Source organism: Lucilia sericata, unplaced genomic scaffold (assembly GCF_015586225.1).
Source record: "Lucilia sericata isolate MDLA Ls3-8-SP2 unplaced genomic scaffold, ASM1558622v1 Contig000280F_arrow, whole genome shotgun sequence".
NCBI lineage: Eukaryota > Metazoa > Arthropoda > Insecta > Diptera > Calliphoridae > Lucilia > Lucilia sericata.
In genome coordinates this window covers 106,408-125,082 of record NW_023994305.1, presented here as the reverse complement: position 1 = coordinate 125,082, position 18,675 = coordinate 106,408, and the positions used below count along the sequence as shown (strand labels likewise).

Here is an 18,675-nt window from a genome sequence, read left to right as displayed (position 1 = left end):
AGCGCTAGCTTTTTTTTCTATTTTTAATATTATTTAATTCCTTTGACTTTATTTTTTATATTTTCAAAAAATTCTGTGAGAAATTATTTTTTATTTGACTTTTCAATAAACAAAATATGTAGTATTTTTGGAATGAGTATGGTAGCTCGCAGGGTGCACTCATAAGGTGAAGTCAATTCAACAGCTGATCACTCATTTTTTTTATTTGAGGTAGATACAACTGTCAAAGTACACCATTTAGAGTTGCCACAATCCGAATAATATAAGGGGGCTTACCTTTATTTTTCAATTCATGTATAATTCTTAATAATTTTTATCTTATAATACATATTTACTTTACGTGAAGAGATTTTTGGGCATGTGGGATTGTCTTCTTGTAAGGTAAATTTAAAAAAACACGGTGGCAACTTGTAAATTTTTTGACAGAAGTATCTACTTTTGTTGTTTTTGTAGAATTGACTTCACCTTATAAGTGCACCCTGGTAGCTCGATTTTATAAAATACCAGCAAAAGTCAGAAGGTTAATATCAAGGTATATTAATTATAAGGTAGTGTTAACAGAGCAGCTGATTGTTTTTTGCTAATACACTTTGGATTTTTTTATATGTAGTTTGACAGTGTGCTGGCACTTTGAAGTGTAGGCATGCTGTCAAACTCCATATATACAAAATAAAATGAATTCGCTCCGTATTTCTGAATTCGCCGACGACACTACCTTATAATTAATATATCTTGGTTAATATGGCGAGAAAAAGAGATAATGACACTACCAAAGTAAATTAATAAAGTAGCATCACTTGAACAGCTGACTATTTTTTTTAAACTAGATAAATGAAGCAAGTTGTCAAAGTTTGTTTTGAAAATTGATAACATTGTTTACGTCGCCATTTTTAAATTGTGTTTTGCTATTTGTTAAAATTTGTGAAAAGTTGAAAAAGTGAATTAAAAGTGGTTTTAAAGTAGTTTAAAAGTGTAATAAATTGTATAATATATAATAATATAATTAAATCGTTAATATTTTTAACTTAAAAGTAATATTTTTTATTTATGTTTTGTTCACATTGTTGTTCAGGGAAATTTTATTTTGACACAATCTTAAATTATTCCAAAAACAAAATACATGTGGTTGTTGTAGATGTTGTTGTACAACAAGATATGTCGCTACTTTATTAATATACTTTGGACACTACCTTGATATTTTTACCATGGCTAATAGTGATCGATAGAGAATCAATTAAGGAATCGATCCTTATATTGATTTTTTTCCGGAGTTATTTTCTGTTGTACGCTGTGACGCAACAAACTTTGACAACTTCACAAAATCTGACAAAAAAGAGAAAAAAGTTTTTATACAAAAAAATTTTAAAATATTCCGAGTGCACCAAACAGCCAATAGTGGTCGATAGAGAAGCGATTAAGGAATCGATCGCAATATTGATTTTTTTCCGGGGTACTTTCTATTGGATGCTGTGACGCAACAAACTTTGACAACTTCACAAATCTAACAAAAAAGAGAAACAAGTTTTTATACAAAAAATTTTTAAAATATTCCGTGTGCACCAGAACAGTTAATAGTGATCGATAGAGAATCAATTAGGGAATCGATCCTAATATTCATTTTTTTCCGGAGTAGTTTCTATTGGACGCTGTGACGCAACAAACTTTGACAACTTCACAAAATCTGACAAAAAAGAGAAAAACGTTTTTATACCAAAAAATGTTAAAATATTCCGTGTGCACCAAAACAGCCAATTGTGATCAATAGAGAATCGATTAAGGAATTGATCCCTATATTCATTTTTTCCCGGAGTACTTTCTATTGGACGCTGTGAGAATCGATTAAGGAATTGATCCCTATATTCATTTTTTCCCGGAGTACTTTCTATTGGACGCTGTGACGCAACAAACTTCGGTAACTTCACAAAGAGAAAAAAGTTTTTATACAAAAAAATTTAAAATATTCCGTGTGCACCAAAACAGCTAATAGTGATCGATAGAGAATCGATTATCGAATCGATCCCTGTATTCATTTTTTTCCGGAGTACTTTCTATTTGACATATTGACAAATCTGACGAAAATGAGGAAAAAGTTTTTATACAAAAAAAATTTAAAACATTCCGCGTGCACCAAAACAGTAAATACTGATCGATAGAGAATCGAAGGACGAATTGATTTCTGTATTGATTTTTTTCCGGAGTACTTTCTATTGGACGCTGTGACGCAACAAACTCTGACAACTTCACAAAATCTGACAAAAAAGAGAAAAAAGTTTTTATACAGAAAAATTGTAAAATATTCCGTGTGCACCAAAACAGCTAATAGTGATCGATAGAGAATCAATTAAGGAATCGATCCTTATATTGATTTTTTTCCGGAGTACTTTCTATTGGACGCTGTGACGCAACAAACTTTGACAACTTCACAAAATCTGACAGAAAAGAGCAAAAAGTTTTTATACAAACAAATTTTAAAATATTCCGTGTGCACCAAAACAGCTAATAGTGTTCGATAGAGAAGCGATTAAGGAATCGATCGCAATATTGATTTTTTCCGTTGTACTTTCTATTGGATGCTGTGACGCAACAAACTTTGACAACTTCACAAATCTAACAAAAAAGAGAAAAAAGTTTTTATTCAAAAAAATTTTTTAAAAATTCCGTGTGCACCAAAACAGCTAATAGCGATCGATAGAGAATCAATTAAGGAATCGATCCTTATATTGATTTTTTTCCGGAGTACTTTCTATTGGACGCTGTGACGCAACAAACTTTGACAACTTCACAAAATCTGACAGAAAAGAGCAAAAAGTTTTTATACAAACAAATTTTAAAATATTCCGTGTGCACCAAAACAGCTAATAGTGATCGATAGAGAATCGATTATCGAATCGATCCCTGTATTCATTTTTTTCCGAAGTACTTTCTATTTGACATATTGACAAATCTGACGAAAATGAGGAAAAAGTTTTTATACAAAAAAATTTAAAACATTCCGTGTGCACCAAAACAGTAAATAGTGATCGATAGAGAATCGAAGGACGAATTGATTTCTGTATTGATTTTTTCCGGGGTACTTTCTATGAGATGCTATAACGTAAACTTTGACCAATTCACAAAGTAAAGGAAAAAGTTTTTGCACTATAAAATTTGAAAATATTCTGTGTGCACCAAAACAGCTAATAGTAATAGATAGGGAATCGATTAAAGAATTGATCACTCTATTGATTTTTTTCTGGGGTACTTTCTATAGGATGCTGTGATGTAACAGACTTTGACAAATTCTCAAATCTAACGAAAAATACGAAAAAGTTTTTACATAAACAAAATTTTTAAATATTCCGTGTGCACAAAAACAGTCAATAGTGATTGATAGGGAATCGATTAAGCAACCGATCCCTATATTGATTTTTTTCCTGGGTACTTTCTATTGGATGCAGTTACGCAACAAACTTTGACAAATTCTACACTACAAAATTTTAATTGTATTCTGTGTGCACCAAAACAGCAAACAGTGATCGATAGCGAATCGAGTAAGGAATCGATACCGATATTGACTTTTTCCTAGGTGCTTAAATAATATTTAAAAATTTTTAAACAGAGCTTTTCTAAATATGCAAATTTTTTAAAGTTTGTTACGTCTCAGCATCCTTTAGCAAGTACCCAGAAATAAAAATTTGTCAAGGTTTGTTACGTCATAGCATCTCACAGCAAGTATCCCGGAAAAAAATCAATAAGGGGATCAATTCGTCCATCGATTCTCTATCGATCACTATTGACTCTTTTGGTGCACATAAATTATTTTAAAATTATTTTGTATTAAAACTTTTTCGCCTTTTTAGTTAGATTTGCGATTTGTCAAAGTTTGCTACGTCACAACATTCGATAGAAAGTACCCCGGAAAAAAATCAGTATATAGATCGTTTCCTTAATTGATTCCCTATCGATCGCTATTAGCTGTTAAGGTGCACACTGAATAGCATAAAAACATTTTCGTTAGATTTGTGTATTTGTTAAAGTTTGTTACGTCATAGCATCCACTAGAAAGTACCCCCCCAAAAAAAACAAAATAGGAATCGATTATCTATCGTTCACTATGGGCTGTTTTGGTGCACACCGAATATTTAAATTTTTTTTGTATTAATACTTTTTCCACTTTTTGTCAGATTTGCGAAGTTGCCGAAGTTTGTTGCGCCATAGCATCCGATAGAAATCACCCCGGAAAAAAATCAATATTCCGATCGATTGCTTATTCGATTCCCTATCGATCACTAAGAGCAGTTTTGGTGCACACGGAATATTTTAGAATTTTTTTGTATAAAAACTTTCTTTTTCGTTAGATTCGTAAAGTTGTCAAAGTTTGTTGCGTCACAGCATCCAATAGAAAGTAACCATCAAAAAATTTATATAGAGATCGAGTCCTTTCTATCACTATTGGCTGTTTTGGTGCACACGTAATATTTTAAATTTTTTTGTATAAAAACTTTTTTCTCTTTGTGAAGTTACCGAAGTTTGTTGCGTCACAGCGTCCAATAGAAAGTACTCCGGGAAAAAATTAATATAGGGATCAATTCCTTAATCGATTCTCTATTGATCACAATTGGCTGTTTTGGTGCACACGGAATATTTTAACATTTTTTGGAATAAAAACGTTTTTCTCTTTTTTGTCAGATTTTGTAAAGTTGTCAAAGTTTGTTGCGTCACAGCGTCCAATAGAAACTACTCCGGAAAAAAATGAATATTGGGATCGATTCCCTAATTGATTCTCTATCGATCACTATTAACTGTTCTGGTGCACACGGAATATTTTAAAAATTTTTTGTATAAAAACTTTTTTTTCTTTTTTGTTAGATTTGTGAAGTTGTCAAAGTTTGTTGCGACACAGCGTCCAATAGAAAGTATTCCGGAAAAAAATGAATATTGGGATCGATTCCTTAATCGATTCTCTATCAATCACTATTGGCTGTTTTTGTGCACACGGAATATTTTAAAATTTTTTTGTATAAAAACTTTTTTCTCTTTTTTGTCAGATTTTGTTAAGTTACCGAAGTTTGTTGCGTCACAGCGTCCAATAGAAAGTACTCCGGGAAAAAATGAATATAGGGATCGATTCCTTAATCGATTCTCTATTGATCACAATTGGTTGTTTTGGTGCACACGGAATATTTTAAAATTTTTTTGTATAAAAACTCTTTCCTCATTTTCGTCAGATTTGGCAATATGTCAATGTTTGTTGCGTCTTAGCGTCCAATAAAAAGTACCTCGGAAAAAAAGTATAAAAACTTTTTAATCTGTTACTCAAAGTTTGTTGCATCACAACAGCCGATATCAAGTACGAAGAACAAAAATCAATACGGAGGTCGATTCATTTTTCGATTTTCTATCGATTACATATTTCTGTTTTATTGCACAAAGCATATTTAAATTTTTATTAACAAAAAACTTTTTGTTAAATATCTCAGAGTTTGCTGCTTCATAATATATAATAGCAAGTACCCAGAAATGAAAAAAAACTGGAATCCATTCATTTTCCGATTCCCTATCGATCGGTATAGTTTATTTTGGTGCACAGTCAATATATTTCATTTTATATCAATAATTCAACATTTTAGAAATAAATCAATTAGTTTGTTATTGTTTGTTTTCTCTTTGTTTACGTTTTTTACGTATTTTTTGCTTTATTTAAATTTTTTATGTACTCTTCCACGTGTATACACAAAAAAGTACCTTTTTATGCAACTCTGAAAAAAGTTTGCCAAAAATGCCCCTGTTTATTATATTCTCTTAGGTTGTAAGTTTCACGTTTCTTTATCTCGATTATTTTAACGTAAATAAACACATAGTACATATCCCTATAAGAACAGTGACAGTCATTTGACCGGTCAATTGACTGTCACTACTGAGAATATACCCATCATTGCGTAGAACAAAGCTCCCATCACTTTCTTAAGGGCAATATGTAAAAAGTGATGGAAACATTTGTGTACATGTGATGTTGCATCACCCTCGCACTTATGAATTCTATCGACTTTAAAACATATATTTGAGCTGCTCACTCTTTTGTTGTTTACTAATCATGGATGATATAAATATTAGACATGATTGACTAATCATGCTTGATGGATATATCCATCACAGTTAACAAATAAAAAAATGATGCATTAATCGGTCATTGTTGACTAATCACACTTGATGAATATATCCGTCAAATCTGACGGCTATACCAATTTATAATAAAACACAATTTATTGATATTTTAATATATATATTTTGTTAATTTTATTAATATAGTAATCATATACATAAATTACCAGTCTCTTCACCATTTTACATATCTCGCAGAATCTTAAGTCCTCTGATGCTCCTATTAATTTGTAGAAATAAGTTGTCTGTAAAGAAATACATAAGTATTCATAAATATCGAAATATAAAAATCATAAGTACATATTTATGTTACCATTGATTGATTAAACTCCGAATTGTTTATCTTCTGATCCACTTCCTGAACTTTTTTAAAATTTAGTTTATAATAATTCTCTTTATTTTTAATAATTTAAAGACTTTGTAATTTTTTTATTTTTTCGCTTCTTGATCTTTAGCTTTCGCAGAAACAATTAATTTGTAACGACGAAAAATACAACTCTGTAACACAGTGACAGTCATTTGATCGGTCATTTGGCTGTCATTGTTGATCAAAATATAAATTTTAATACATTTTAATCAAAATGTAGTTGTTTCATTCTTTCATATGCAAATTCAACCCTATACCACACATTGGGTCCAGTAACGGTCATTTTACCGGTCATTTGACTGTCATTGTTGATGGAATCATCCATTAAATTTTTTTTTTTTCGACAATTCTATAAAAAAATGTTGCGTGTGTGTTAGTAAAATCATTTTGTATGTGTTAGTTTCGGTCATTCATTTCTTATAGCCCTTCAAACATTTAGAAGACAAAACCATTGCGCATCATCCCAGACGCCACGTCAGAAACACTTCTGGACGATTGTCAGACGAGAACGCACATTTTACAAAAACAAAATACATTGATTTCGAATTTTCATCTTCTAGAAATATACTTTTAAGTTACTTCCGGATGATAGTTAGAAGAGTGCATCCATTTTGCTTAAACAAAAAACCATGACTGTTGAATTTTTTTATCTGGAAGTATATGTTTTAGTGACTTCTGTATGAGAGTTGGGTGAGAACACACATTTTACAATAACAAAATACATTGTTTCCTAATTTGTATCTTCTTGATTTGTATGTTTATGTCACTTCTGGAAGACAGTTTGAAGAGTGTTCACATTAATGTTGTATTTTATTCATCTGGAAGTGTGGATTGTAGTCACTTCTAGACGATTGTCAGACGAGAGCGCACATTTTACAAAAACAAAATACATTGATTTCTAATTTTCGCCGTCTGGAAGTATACTTTTAGGTTACTTCCGGATGATAGTAAGAAGAGTACAAAAACAAAAAAATATAAATACTCCATTTTTAGCCAGAACGCGAAAAAAATAAAAATAAATAATGCAGAAATTTTGCTAAGTTCAGTGATGTTTTGTGTTTTGTCCAGTCATGTTCAGTTTTAATTATTCATTGTAAAACTTAAATGAGTTATTGAATAATATTCATAGAAAAATAGTGTAATTAATATATTGTGAATCTTAAGTAATAAAAAACAATATGATAGTGTTGTGTTAAAAGTCAACTGTTAATAAACATTTAAGAAGGTTTTGTTAATTGGTGAAGTTTATTAAATATATACCAAAAAGTAATTATCTTCAAGGATTATATAAATAAAATTAAAAAGTAAGTTGTCATATTTTACATTAAAATACTATTTTAGGAATAAGTTAACAACTCTAAACGGCTTCCATTTCCATAATTTTTAAACGAAGTTCTAATATGTTTAACCTATTTAGATTTATTTGAGTTAAATCTTAACTTTCAATATTTTTTAAACTATTTGCGCGTTTAGGTCCTCTTTCTAGATTACGTATGATCACTTTGAGCTAAAATTTTATTTGTATTTCATTATCGTAACAAAAAAAAAAATACATTAAAATTTTACTTAAGTATTTAAAGGCTAGCTGGAATCATTATATTCAAATTAATACTACTGTTTTATACATACATAAATTATTTTTTGACTTGGGTCACTCGACACGAAATTGCCTATATAAGATATTTAATATTAAAATCAGATATTTTTAAAACCACCTTTTTTAAATAAATACAATTCTATTAATTTTCATATAGCTTTGGATTTAATTATTTTAATTATAGGTACTTTTTTAGTTATTAACACCAGGTCTTTCTATGACCTTTATATGATACTAATATTATTAATATTGAACATGCCATTCCCAATATATTGAACCTAAGTAGACAGTTTTTGAACGTGTATAACTCCTTAATTAGAAGAAAGCAAACAAAAAATAGTATTGCAGTATTAGTGTCAAAAGCAATATCCTGTTTAGGGTCGTTAAGGTGTTTCTATCGTTAGTGATTGTAAATAATTTTAAAAATAATCCATGACTTAGTAATTTCAGATCTTTATAGACGGTTTAGTTTCAAGTTATTTAAAAAATGTTCACGAAAGGTAATGTTTTTATTGATTCAAAACAATAAATAAATTAATTAATTAATTTTTAATTATTTTATTTTTTTTAGAAAGCAGTAGCTAATATTGTACCCCCTATTAAAATACTTCTAACTGAATTAAAATATAAAAAAGGGATCTGGTAAGTTATATATGTCTTATTTCATCACGCCGTTCCATTAAAAATGTCGATTATTTGCAGAAAATGTAAAAAATGGATCTGACCGTTTAAACTTTGGTGGGAAATGTATTGATCATAAGAGAATCCTATTTTTATTGCTTCCTAAAGTGTAACAGGTAATTTCAACAAATACAAAAGTACTTATGTACATATATTCAATATTAATTATAACATTATTTTTGTTTATTTCATTGAAGGATTAATGTGTTCCAAAATATAACTCTTACAATTTGATGGATTGATCATAAAATTTATGAAGAACTACAAAAATATTTTAGAGTCCAACGTTTTACAATTCCTGAAAATTATCTTATTATAAGGTAATAATTCTAAATTTTTGATACATATGTACATTAGACCGGCTCACTCTGTATGGAAAGCAAAAACGTGTTTTTGTTACCCCTCTCAAAATTCCCAAAATATTTTAAGTCTAGCGATGAACGTTCGTGAGCTGGACCAAATCAATAAAAGGTATTTTGGAATTATTTTTTTTTAATTTTTGTTTGTTTTGCAACAAAATATCCAATACGGGGTATCGTTTTAAAGGTATTTTAAAGCCGCGTCCTATGATGTATTAATCATAAATAACCGTCTGTTTATAATTGTCATATTCCAAAATATTTAAAATGTTAGGTTTTTCACTAAGAAAAAATAAAATGTATGTACAATTTTGCGCACCACTAGACTTCAAAAAACCTTTCAAATGATACCACATACTGTATATATTGATTAAGAACTGCTGTATAATTTAAAACAAAATAACTAAAAAGGGACTTTTTTGTAACCGGTTCAGCTCACGAACGGCCATCGATAGAAATATTTTGGGAACCATTATAAAACATAACAAAGATTTTTTGAAGCTGGGTAAAATATTGAATTTAAGATGAAGAATCATCATATTACATAACAGCGAATATTTTGAGGGGGGTAACTCAAGCACCATTTTTTGTGAGCCCGTCTAATGTACATATATTACTTTTTTTAGATTAGTTGTTAAATCAATTATTTTTTCTACTATTTTAATTTCAATTATTTCAATAAAAACTATAAAATTTCATTTTATTTAGATTTATTTTTATAGATTTTATTTTGGTGAGTATACAAATAGAAGAAGAGAAAACTCATCTTCTAGAAGACGAGAATACTCATCCTCTAGAAGACGAGAATACTCATCTTCTAGAAGAAGAGAAAACTCATCTACTAGAAGATAAGATAGGAACACTTCTAGATGATACTAGGTAGTCACTTCAAGAAGTGACTTCCTAGTCACATCTAGAAGAGTCTTTGGCAATACCTTACTTCCAAGAGTCATCTAGAAGTTTCTTCTGCGGGTCTTCCAGAAGTATCTTCCACGTTACTCTTAGACGTTCCCCAGCTCGGCATCAGTTCTTCCCGACTGGTGACAAGAATTCTTATACTTCCGCAACATCGCTGGCGAGCTTTTAACACGTTTGGAAGTTTCATACGGGTAACTTCCGCAATAGAAAATGTTTGTAGGGTAGGGATGTTTATATAGTTATCATATCATATAAATAATCGTAAATTTATGATTTCTTATAAAAATTTATTTGTTTTTATTTTTTTGCCTATTGTTGCTAACAATGCGTTATGTGATTCCCTCAAGAATGATAATAATGATACATTAGTAAATATTGACTTCAGAATTAAAGAAAAATCAAATGAATATATTGTAATTTTTAAACATTATTATTGGTCCCGTACAAGGGAAAAATACATTCGTGCGGCTTTAAGCAGTGAAAATGTAATTTGTTAAATTCCTATAATTATACAGGAAATATATATATACATATATATAAATAAATATATAATTTTACAGATTTCAGATTTTAAAGTTGTTTTGCGACCAAAGTTGTCGTATTTGTATCCCAGTGATTTCGATGTGGTAAAGTCTACTAAAAATGTTGTGCAAAAATTGTCGTCGCATCCAGCAATTAAACATGTTAGTTCTCAGTCGCACATTAAGAGAATACTTTCTTATACGACCGTAGCTAATGTGTCTAGATTATATTCTAAGAGCAACACAAAGTTTGTGAAGCAAAATTTATTGTTGAAAAATGTACCCATGGAGCTATCATATACACTAAATGCAGATATTTTATGGGATCGGGGAATTACTGGAGCGGGAATAAAAGTTGCTGTTTTTGACACAGGATTAGCTAAGAAACATCCACATTTTCGAAATATTAAAGAGCGGACGAATTGGACAAATGAGAAAACATTGGATGATGGTGTTAGTCATGGAACCTTTGTTTCAGGAATAATTGCATCCTCAAAGGAATGTCTTGGAATAGCTCCAGATGTAGAACTTCATATTTTCAGAGTTTTTACTAACAACCAGGCAAGTTACATTTAATCCGAAATTTTTCGTTTATTTAGATACTTATCTATTTTCTAGTTTACATGCTTTAATTACATTGGCCTGCAAAAAATTGTTTTCACTCCATAGAATTTTAACGGAATATTGGTGTAGATTTAGTTTTTTTTAGAATTCAGGCGTTTTAACAAACAATTCTTATCACGTCTACTTTTTTCGCAATTTTTTTTTGCAAGAAATTTAAAGTAACATTTTAGAATCTAGACAAAATTGGTAAAAATATAACAATCATGTAAAATTGACTTTAATGATGTCGGAACCTATATAACTTACTACGTTGCAATTGTTCTTCTATTCATTTTCCTTAACATCTTCCTACTTGTACATAATATATCTTGATAAAACTTTTTCCCATGTTCATCTGATACTGTTCCCGAAAAAAAGTGCGAGTCCAAAATATTAATTTTTAGTGACAAATTGAATTTTTTGTTTATAGTTTTCAGCCTTTTCTTCCCTAAAAAGTAATGCCAAACGTCTACCAATGCGACCATTTCTACCATGGTAAAAAAAATAACTTAAGAATTTAATCTAACAGCAAGTTAAGGAGTAAATGGAAACACGAATAGGAAATTTCCAATAAAATAAGCTGATCATACTTCCTTTTTTAAAGAGGACAATCATCTATTTTAACTGGCTGTCATCTTTAAAATTTATGTCCTCTTTCTGTCATCTATTTCCATAATATGTCATCTTTATATTTACTTTTGTAAATTAAAACAAATCTTAAAATACCTTAAAATTTATTGACAAATATACGATTTGTATTGTAGGCCCAACCCTACTTTAAGCCAACAATAAGTTATGTTTAAGTTCATGTCAAGTGACCCAATTCTAAAAATCGATTTTGTCGAAATTTGCACCAATTAGATGGTAAATTAACATGGTAAAAAAATATTAGAAGGTAATTTCGATTTGATATTTTTGACGAGAAGTTAATTTTATTTATTAATATTTAAAGAAAGCATTGCCACATTTAGGAAAAGTGTAAAATACTTCAAGAAATTTTTAAACAAACATGTGTAATTTAAAATTCTAATTTTTCTAAAGCACTAATTATGCATTTCCAAAGCAACTTCAAAAAACATGTATGTACTTGAATTGAAGACCAAAAGTAAACGATTTGTTGTTTCTTTTTCTATAATATTTTTAATTATTTTAAGTACAACAAGCATCAATTAAGCCAAATCATACACATATAACCACGATCAAAACATGTGTTATAACTAAAAGAAGAAGGTACATATATTATCCGGGGTTTATCTGAATTTCGTTCATATAATAGACCAATCAAATTATTTTAAGATTAATAAATATCAGTGTTCTGGGAGGGCATTAGTATGGGAACTAGCTCAAATTGTTGGACGACATTCGTAATACTAAATAAGCTGCATCAACAGAGAATATGATTATACCTCTAGCTCCCCATATTTGGTAGTGTAGGTATAAAAATGCATGTAATAAGAAAAGAAACAATATTTTAAGAAAAAGAACACATCCACCAAGATAAATTACATTACTTGAAGAAGAGACTCGATCTGCAATTCATATTCCCATTATTATCATTCACTTTTTCAGTTCTGTATTATAGCCATGATCAAGGCACGTGTAGCCAGTTTACCTTGCCCATGATGTTATAGATTTGAATGACTTTTGGAAGCTTTCCTTATGAGCAGCCCCGTTTGGGATTTGAACAAAAATGCTTCTAGCTCTCACAATAATAAATTTAAATGGCTGCGGTAAATCTCCATCAGCAACTTTTCAGCAATTTTTCCACAATTTGATAGTGTATGTATATTTTCTTTGAAAATTATTTGATTTTTAAACAAAATATATGTATACAATTTGTTAATTTTGTTGGAAATATATTTTTATTTTTATTTGAAATATAAGAAAAGTCGTACAAATTATTACAGATATGGTAGCAAAGTATAACAAGTAGTCCGACTCTTTGACAGCAGTACCTAACTCTAAGTATGTGTTAGTGAAAAAGTACCTAACTCTAAATTTGTGTTGGTAACAAAAATGTATATGTGTTGGTGCGTTTTGAACACACAGAGTTTTATAAAAATTACAATTTTAAATTTGTTTGAATTTTCAATACTAAAAATTGAAACTCTGTAAATTAAAATTCAACTACAACAAAAATGAAATGTCAATAAATAGAAAAAAAATTTTTCCAGTTTAAGAAAATTAAACAATATTTTATGTGAAAAGTGCAATGAATCTATTTTAAAAAATTACAGTTTTTTTGTGGATAACTGAAATTTCGCGTACGATCCTTAAAAGTGGTCAAAAAAGAAAGGTAAACTTTTGAGGGGTTTGACAAGTTTAAACTTCTCACAAGAGAGTTGAATTCACACGGAACTCGTATATGTGGGAGAGTATATTTTAAATAATTCATCCTTCATAGGCTCCCATAATTGTGGCCCTACAAAGAATCTCTCTTTTTTTAATACTCCTTGCTAACTTTAATACATCCCGCGAGGATTTCTTTGATGATATATAGATCGAACGATGCGTAATTAAGAGGCCTACTAAATCATATTTTAAATGTGGGTGGGGGGTATATTGATTTTTACATTTCGTTTGTAACACATCGAAATATTGGTCATAGACCCACAAAAGTATATATATTCTGGGTCTTTATTAAATTCTAAGACGATCTAGCCATGTCCGTCCGCTGTCTGTCTGTTGAAAGCACGATGGTGTCCGAACATGTTTTCGCATAGGCCCCATACAAGTTTAAACATGTTTTATAGATATAAATATCTCTTCAGATATTAAGAGGATCGGTCCATAATTGATTCTACCCCCATATAAGATGCCCGTCATAAAATGGCTTTAACGCTCATTACTATAACTTGCTTCAACATTAACCCAGCAAAAAGTTACATGACAAAGATGTTGTTTAATCTGAGGTTCAAGTGATGACGAAGTGGTTCGATTTAGCTGAAACATGGATGATTTTAACATTAGCGTCTTATTGGAGATCATGTGTTTATGCAAGAATTCCGAATAATCGAACCAATGCAAATTCGATGATTCGAAAACGATGTTTCATTGGTTCAAGCTATTTGTTTTATATGTATTTTTGGAAGTTATTTTAAATATTATAATAAATATGGGAAAATATATAAAATAATATTAATAATTAAAAATATTTCTAATAACACATAAATTTCCTTTGATTAAATTAACAATCTGAATTAATTTTTGAAGTTTTAAAGGAATTTTTTAACTGCGGAATATGTTGAATTTAGGAAGGCGTTTAGAATGAGTTGTATTAGCACTGTTATTAAAGAAGTCATGAAACATGCATTCACTTTGCACTCTTGTTTTGTGGATCATTCATGGACTAAATATGAAATATATTTTCGCTAGAAGTGTATCCAACCCTCATTGACAGTATTTAACAAAAAACCAGCAAAAACTTACACAAATTTCAAATTATTATTTTAACACAGTGATGGCATTGGAGGCAAGTACTTACCCTGCTCCCCATGGTATGTAGTAATCATTGAAAAGTATTATATACTTTTCATTATACATACTTTTAAAATTTGTGAGCACAATACTATTTAAAGTTTATTAAAAATGTATTACTAAGAAAAATGTTCGAGATTTAAATTCAATCCAATAAGGGTTATGAAAAATAGTGAAATTCCAAGAATTGTGACGTGAATGATTTCACTGCAGACCAGTGTTTTCGAAGTTTGAAGTTCATTGCAGAAGGTGGCCCTATACATACAGTGTCTCTCATATATCATTTTAGACATCATTTTATAATAGATTTTGTGGGAAAAATAAATAAATAAATTTATTATGTTGTCCAGACAGTCCTTAAATTTTATACCACATTTTAAAAATTAAAAAAAAAATAATTTACATAAACTAATTTAACTTTATTTTAAAAAAGTGCAAAAAATAGCTTCACAAAAATATTCGAATTTTTTGTATAAATCATATTTAGATTAGCATTATGAAGTAAAAATAAATAATTAAAATGAAATTAATGTTTTGTATAATAGCCTTTGTTTTTAAAAACAACTTCCAAGCGTCGTGGGACCGTTTCTACCAATTTATGGAATAGTTCTGGCGTTATTATGTCCCATTCTTCATGCAAAGCAACCCTGTGGTGGTTTTAGAGGATAATGAGTGATTTAAAAGTTGTTCTTGTAAATATAACCACAAATTTTCAATGGAGTTTAAGTCCAGACATTAACTCCATTGAAAATTTGGTGAAAGAAGATACTTAGTGTCGTTAATGATCAACATTTTCACGTACCAGGTCGTGTATTTTGGATCGTTTTTCTGTTGAAAAATAAATTGAATGGGTTGTAGCCCCATTTTGGTGGTACTAGCATGCAAATTCTGCTCTAAAATTGACAAGTGGACCTTCTAGTCTATAATTACAATAATAAATTTTAGCAGTCGAACACCGTAGACGGATACAGAACCCCAAAATATGGCAGAGCAACTTGGGTCCTTTACAGTTGGTTTTAAGTTAGATAATTCCAAGGCATCTCCAAGCTTTCGCCATATCATTTGACGACCATCTGAGCCAAAAATATTATATTTGTTCTAATCGTCCAAGATAACCTCCTTCCAGGATCCAATATTCTTACTTATGAGTCTATTTGCGGAGTCAAGACACTTAACATCGATTAACTTCGATATGAGCGGTTTCCACCTTGGTACTTGACCATGCAAATTATTGCTCCCTAGTACTTTGCGCACAATTTCGACACTAATTTTTATTCACAGGACTGTCATGAGTTCGTTGTTAATTTTTGGAGCTGATAGATGAAGGTTCTTCGGTATTTCCTCAGTATTTCTCTGTCGTCCTGTATTGACGATGGAATTCTTTGTTCCATGCGTGTAATGACAAAATATATTGTCGATGGGAATCTATCAACCATTTCCTATATGTATTTAATTGATCGGCCTTGATTATACAGATATAAATTAATTTTTTAATTTGAATTGATCAACTCTTTCTCTTTGAACATTTTAAGCGCTTATACAGGAAGGGTTTACAACATAATTATGGATTATGTATGTATATGGTAGGGTGATCGATTATTCGACATTTTCCAAAAACCGTTTTTCGAATAGTTCGAATAGTTTACATTTGAAAAACCCGGTTGATATTTTCAAAATTCAGAAAAACGGCTAACCGGGTTTTTATCTATATATGTATATAAAAATGAATGTGTGTTTGTTTGTATGTTTGTATGTTTATATGTTTATAAGTTTGAACGTTATAGACTATTAAACGGCTGAACCGATTTTATTCAAATTTTCACAGCGTATTTCTGTATGTCTGGAATGGGTAATAGGCTAATTTTTATTTTGAAATTCCAAGTGGGCGAGGAGCCACGCCTATATTAAGAAAATATTAAATCCGTATATTTTAGATAATATAACAGTTAGAGTCCTCAAATTTTGTCGGAGCAACTTTAGTGTCAATATAATTATTTAGGACAAAAAGTAGGCGGACTATCATTAGGGGGCGTGGCACCTCCCATATAAATTAAATACAAAAATACGTTTATCTTGGAAACTATTACAGTTAGAATCTTCAAATTTTGCACGAAAAACTTTAACATCCATCTAAACATTTTGGGTAATAAATTGGAGGACTACCCATGAGGGGAGCGGCACCTCTCATATTAATTAAAGACAAAAATTCGTTTATCTGGAAAACTAATGGAACTAAATTCTTCAAATTTTGCACGAAGAACTTAAATATTCATCTGAACATTTTGGAGGAAAAAAAAGCGGACTTTCATCTGGGGGGTCTTGAAGCCCCCACATGAATCAAATAGAAAAATTCTTATATCTGAGAAACTATTAGAGCTAGAATTTTCAAATTTTACATGGAGAACTTTGAAATTCATGTGAACATTTAGAGCATAACGGGCGGTCTTTCAATGGGTGGCTTGGCACAACATATATGAATTAAATACAAAATTTCGTGCATCTTGGAAACTCTTATATTATTCAAATTTTTTATAGATAGATAGAAATTGGCGATAGATAGAAACTGGCGAACTTGCAATAATTTGCTTGACATCTTTCATATGTAACATATAATAAATCTGGTATTTATTTATACATATTCCTTTTAGGGTAGCAAAGCACACTGGGTATAGCTAGTCATTAATAAAAAAGCTCTTTTAGCATTTATACTTAAATTTGGCATGGAAAATTTTGAAATGGTGTTATCTATATATATAAAATTCTAACGTTACTGACTCACTGACTGACTGATTCATCATCGCACAGCCTAAACGGTGGAAGCTAAAGAGCTGAAATTTGGACAGGAGATTGGCTTCCCCCCCCAAAAAGATCCACTAACACGGAATTTTTGGAAATTCGAATGTTTAAGGGTTAAAAAAGGGAAAAAACTGGTAAATTCGGTAACCTCATATCTCCTCAACTAGAAAAGATACAAAAACAGTTTAAAGCTTATTGTCGTTCATTTAAAAAATAAGCGGATAGGTGTCTGGTACTTTTTTCAAATTCGACACCTTGGTACTTTGGTACTTTTTTTGCACCCCATGTATCATTTAAACCAGTGAACATTCAAACAATATTTTTGACTCCTTTACAACTTGACGAAAAAATAAAAATATGAATTTAGTACTTTTTGGATATTTGGACTTTTAAGTGGTGAAAATTGTACCTATTTTTGGTACTTTTTTCATAAAACATTGTTTCCTATGTATTGATTTGTAAATGTGAATGTTTATTACTTCAATAGGGAAAAAAAAGTATTAAAAGGGGGAAAACGGGAAATTTGATTTTAGTCAAATTCACTGACTCAATTTTAATAAATTTGGAAAAAATTATAGATTTAGTAACACCAAGGAACTCCGGTACAAAGGACTAATTTTTGGTACTTTTTCGTTTTTTAACTGGTATTTTTTGTGTTTCTATAATATGATATTAAGCATGTGGAGTCCGGAGATAATGAGAACCAATAAAAGGGGACTTTTTGGTACTTTTTCGATCTTTAAAGGGTAATTTTTGAATTTTCTATAATATTAAACCTAGAAACGTGAAATTAAACATGTAAACGAGTAAGTGAGAACCAATAAAAGGGGACCTTTTGGTACTTTTTCGTTCTTCAAAAGGTACTTTCTGAAATTTCTATAATATTGAACCTAGAAACATGAAATTAAGAATGTAGAGGCCAGAGTAAATGAGAAACTAAAAAATGGGACTTTTTGGTACTTTTTCGTTCTTCAAAAGTTAATTTTTGAGTTTTCTATAATATTGAACCTAGAGACATAAGGAGTAAATAAGAACCTATAAAAGAGAACCCGTTCTTTAAATGTTACCTTTTGAGTTTTCAATTATAACATAGAAACTCAAAACTAAGCATTCAAGGACCTATGTGAATGAAAATCTAAAATGGAGTATTTTTTGTACTTTTTCGTTCTTTAACTGGTACTTTTTGAATTTTCGATAATATTGAACTTAGAAACA

At 30.0% G+C, this 18,675-nt stretch overlaps 1 protein-coding gene across 1 annotated transcript in view; it reads left to right on the top strand.

The window, feature by feature from the left end:
• Positions 1–10,262: 10,262 nt before the first annotated feature.
• The window catches only part of LOC119603186 (membrane-bound transcription factor site-1 protease-like), a gene marked incomplete at its 3' end in the record, with an annotated part of 94,657 nt that continues 86,244 nt past the window's right edge, over positions 10,263–18,675 (top strand). The window contains exons 1-2 of the mRNA XM_037955140.1: positions 10,263–10,548; positions 10,624–11,145. Of these exons, the coding sequence (XP_037811068.1) occupies positions 10,333–10,548; positions 10,624–11,145 (738 nt within the window). The remainder of the gene's footprint in view (positions 10,549–10,623; positions 11,146–18,675) is intronic.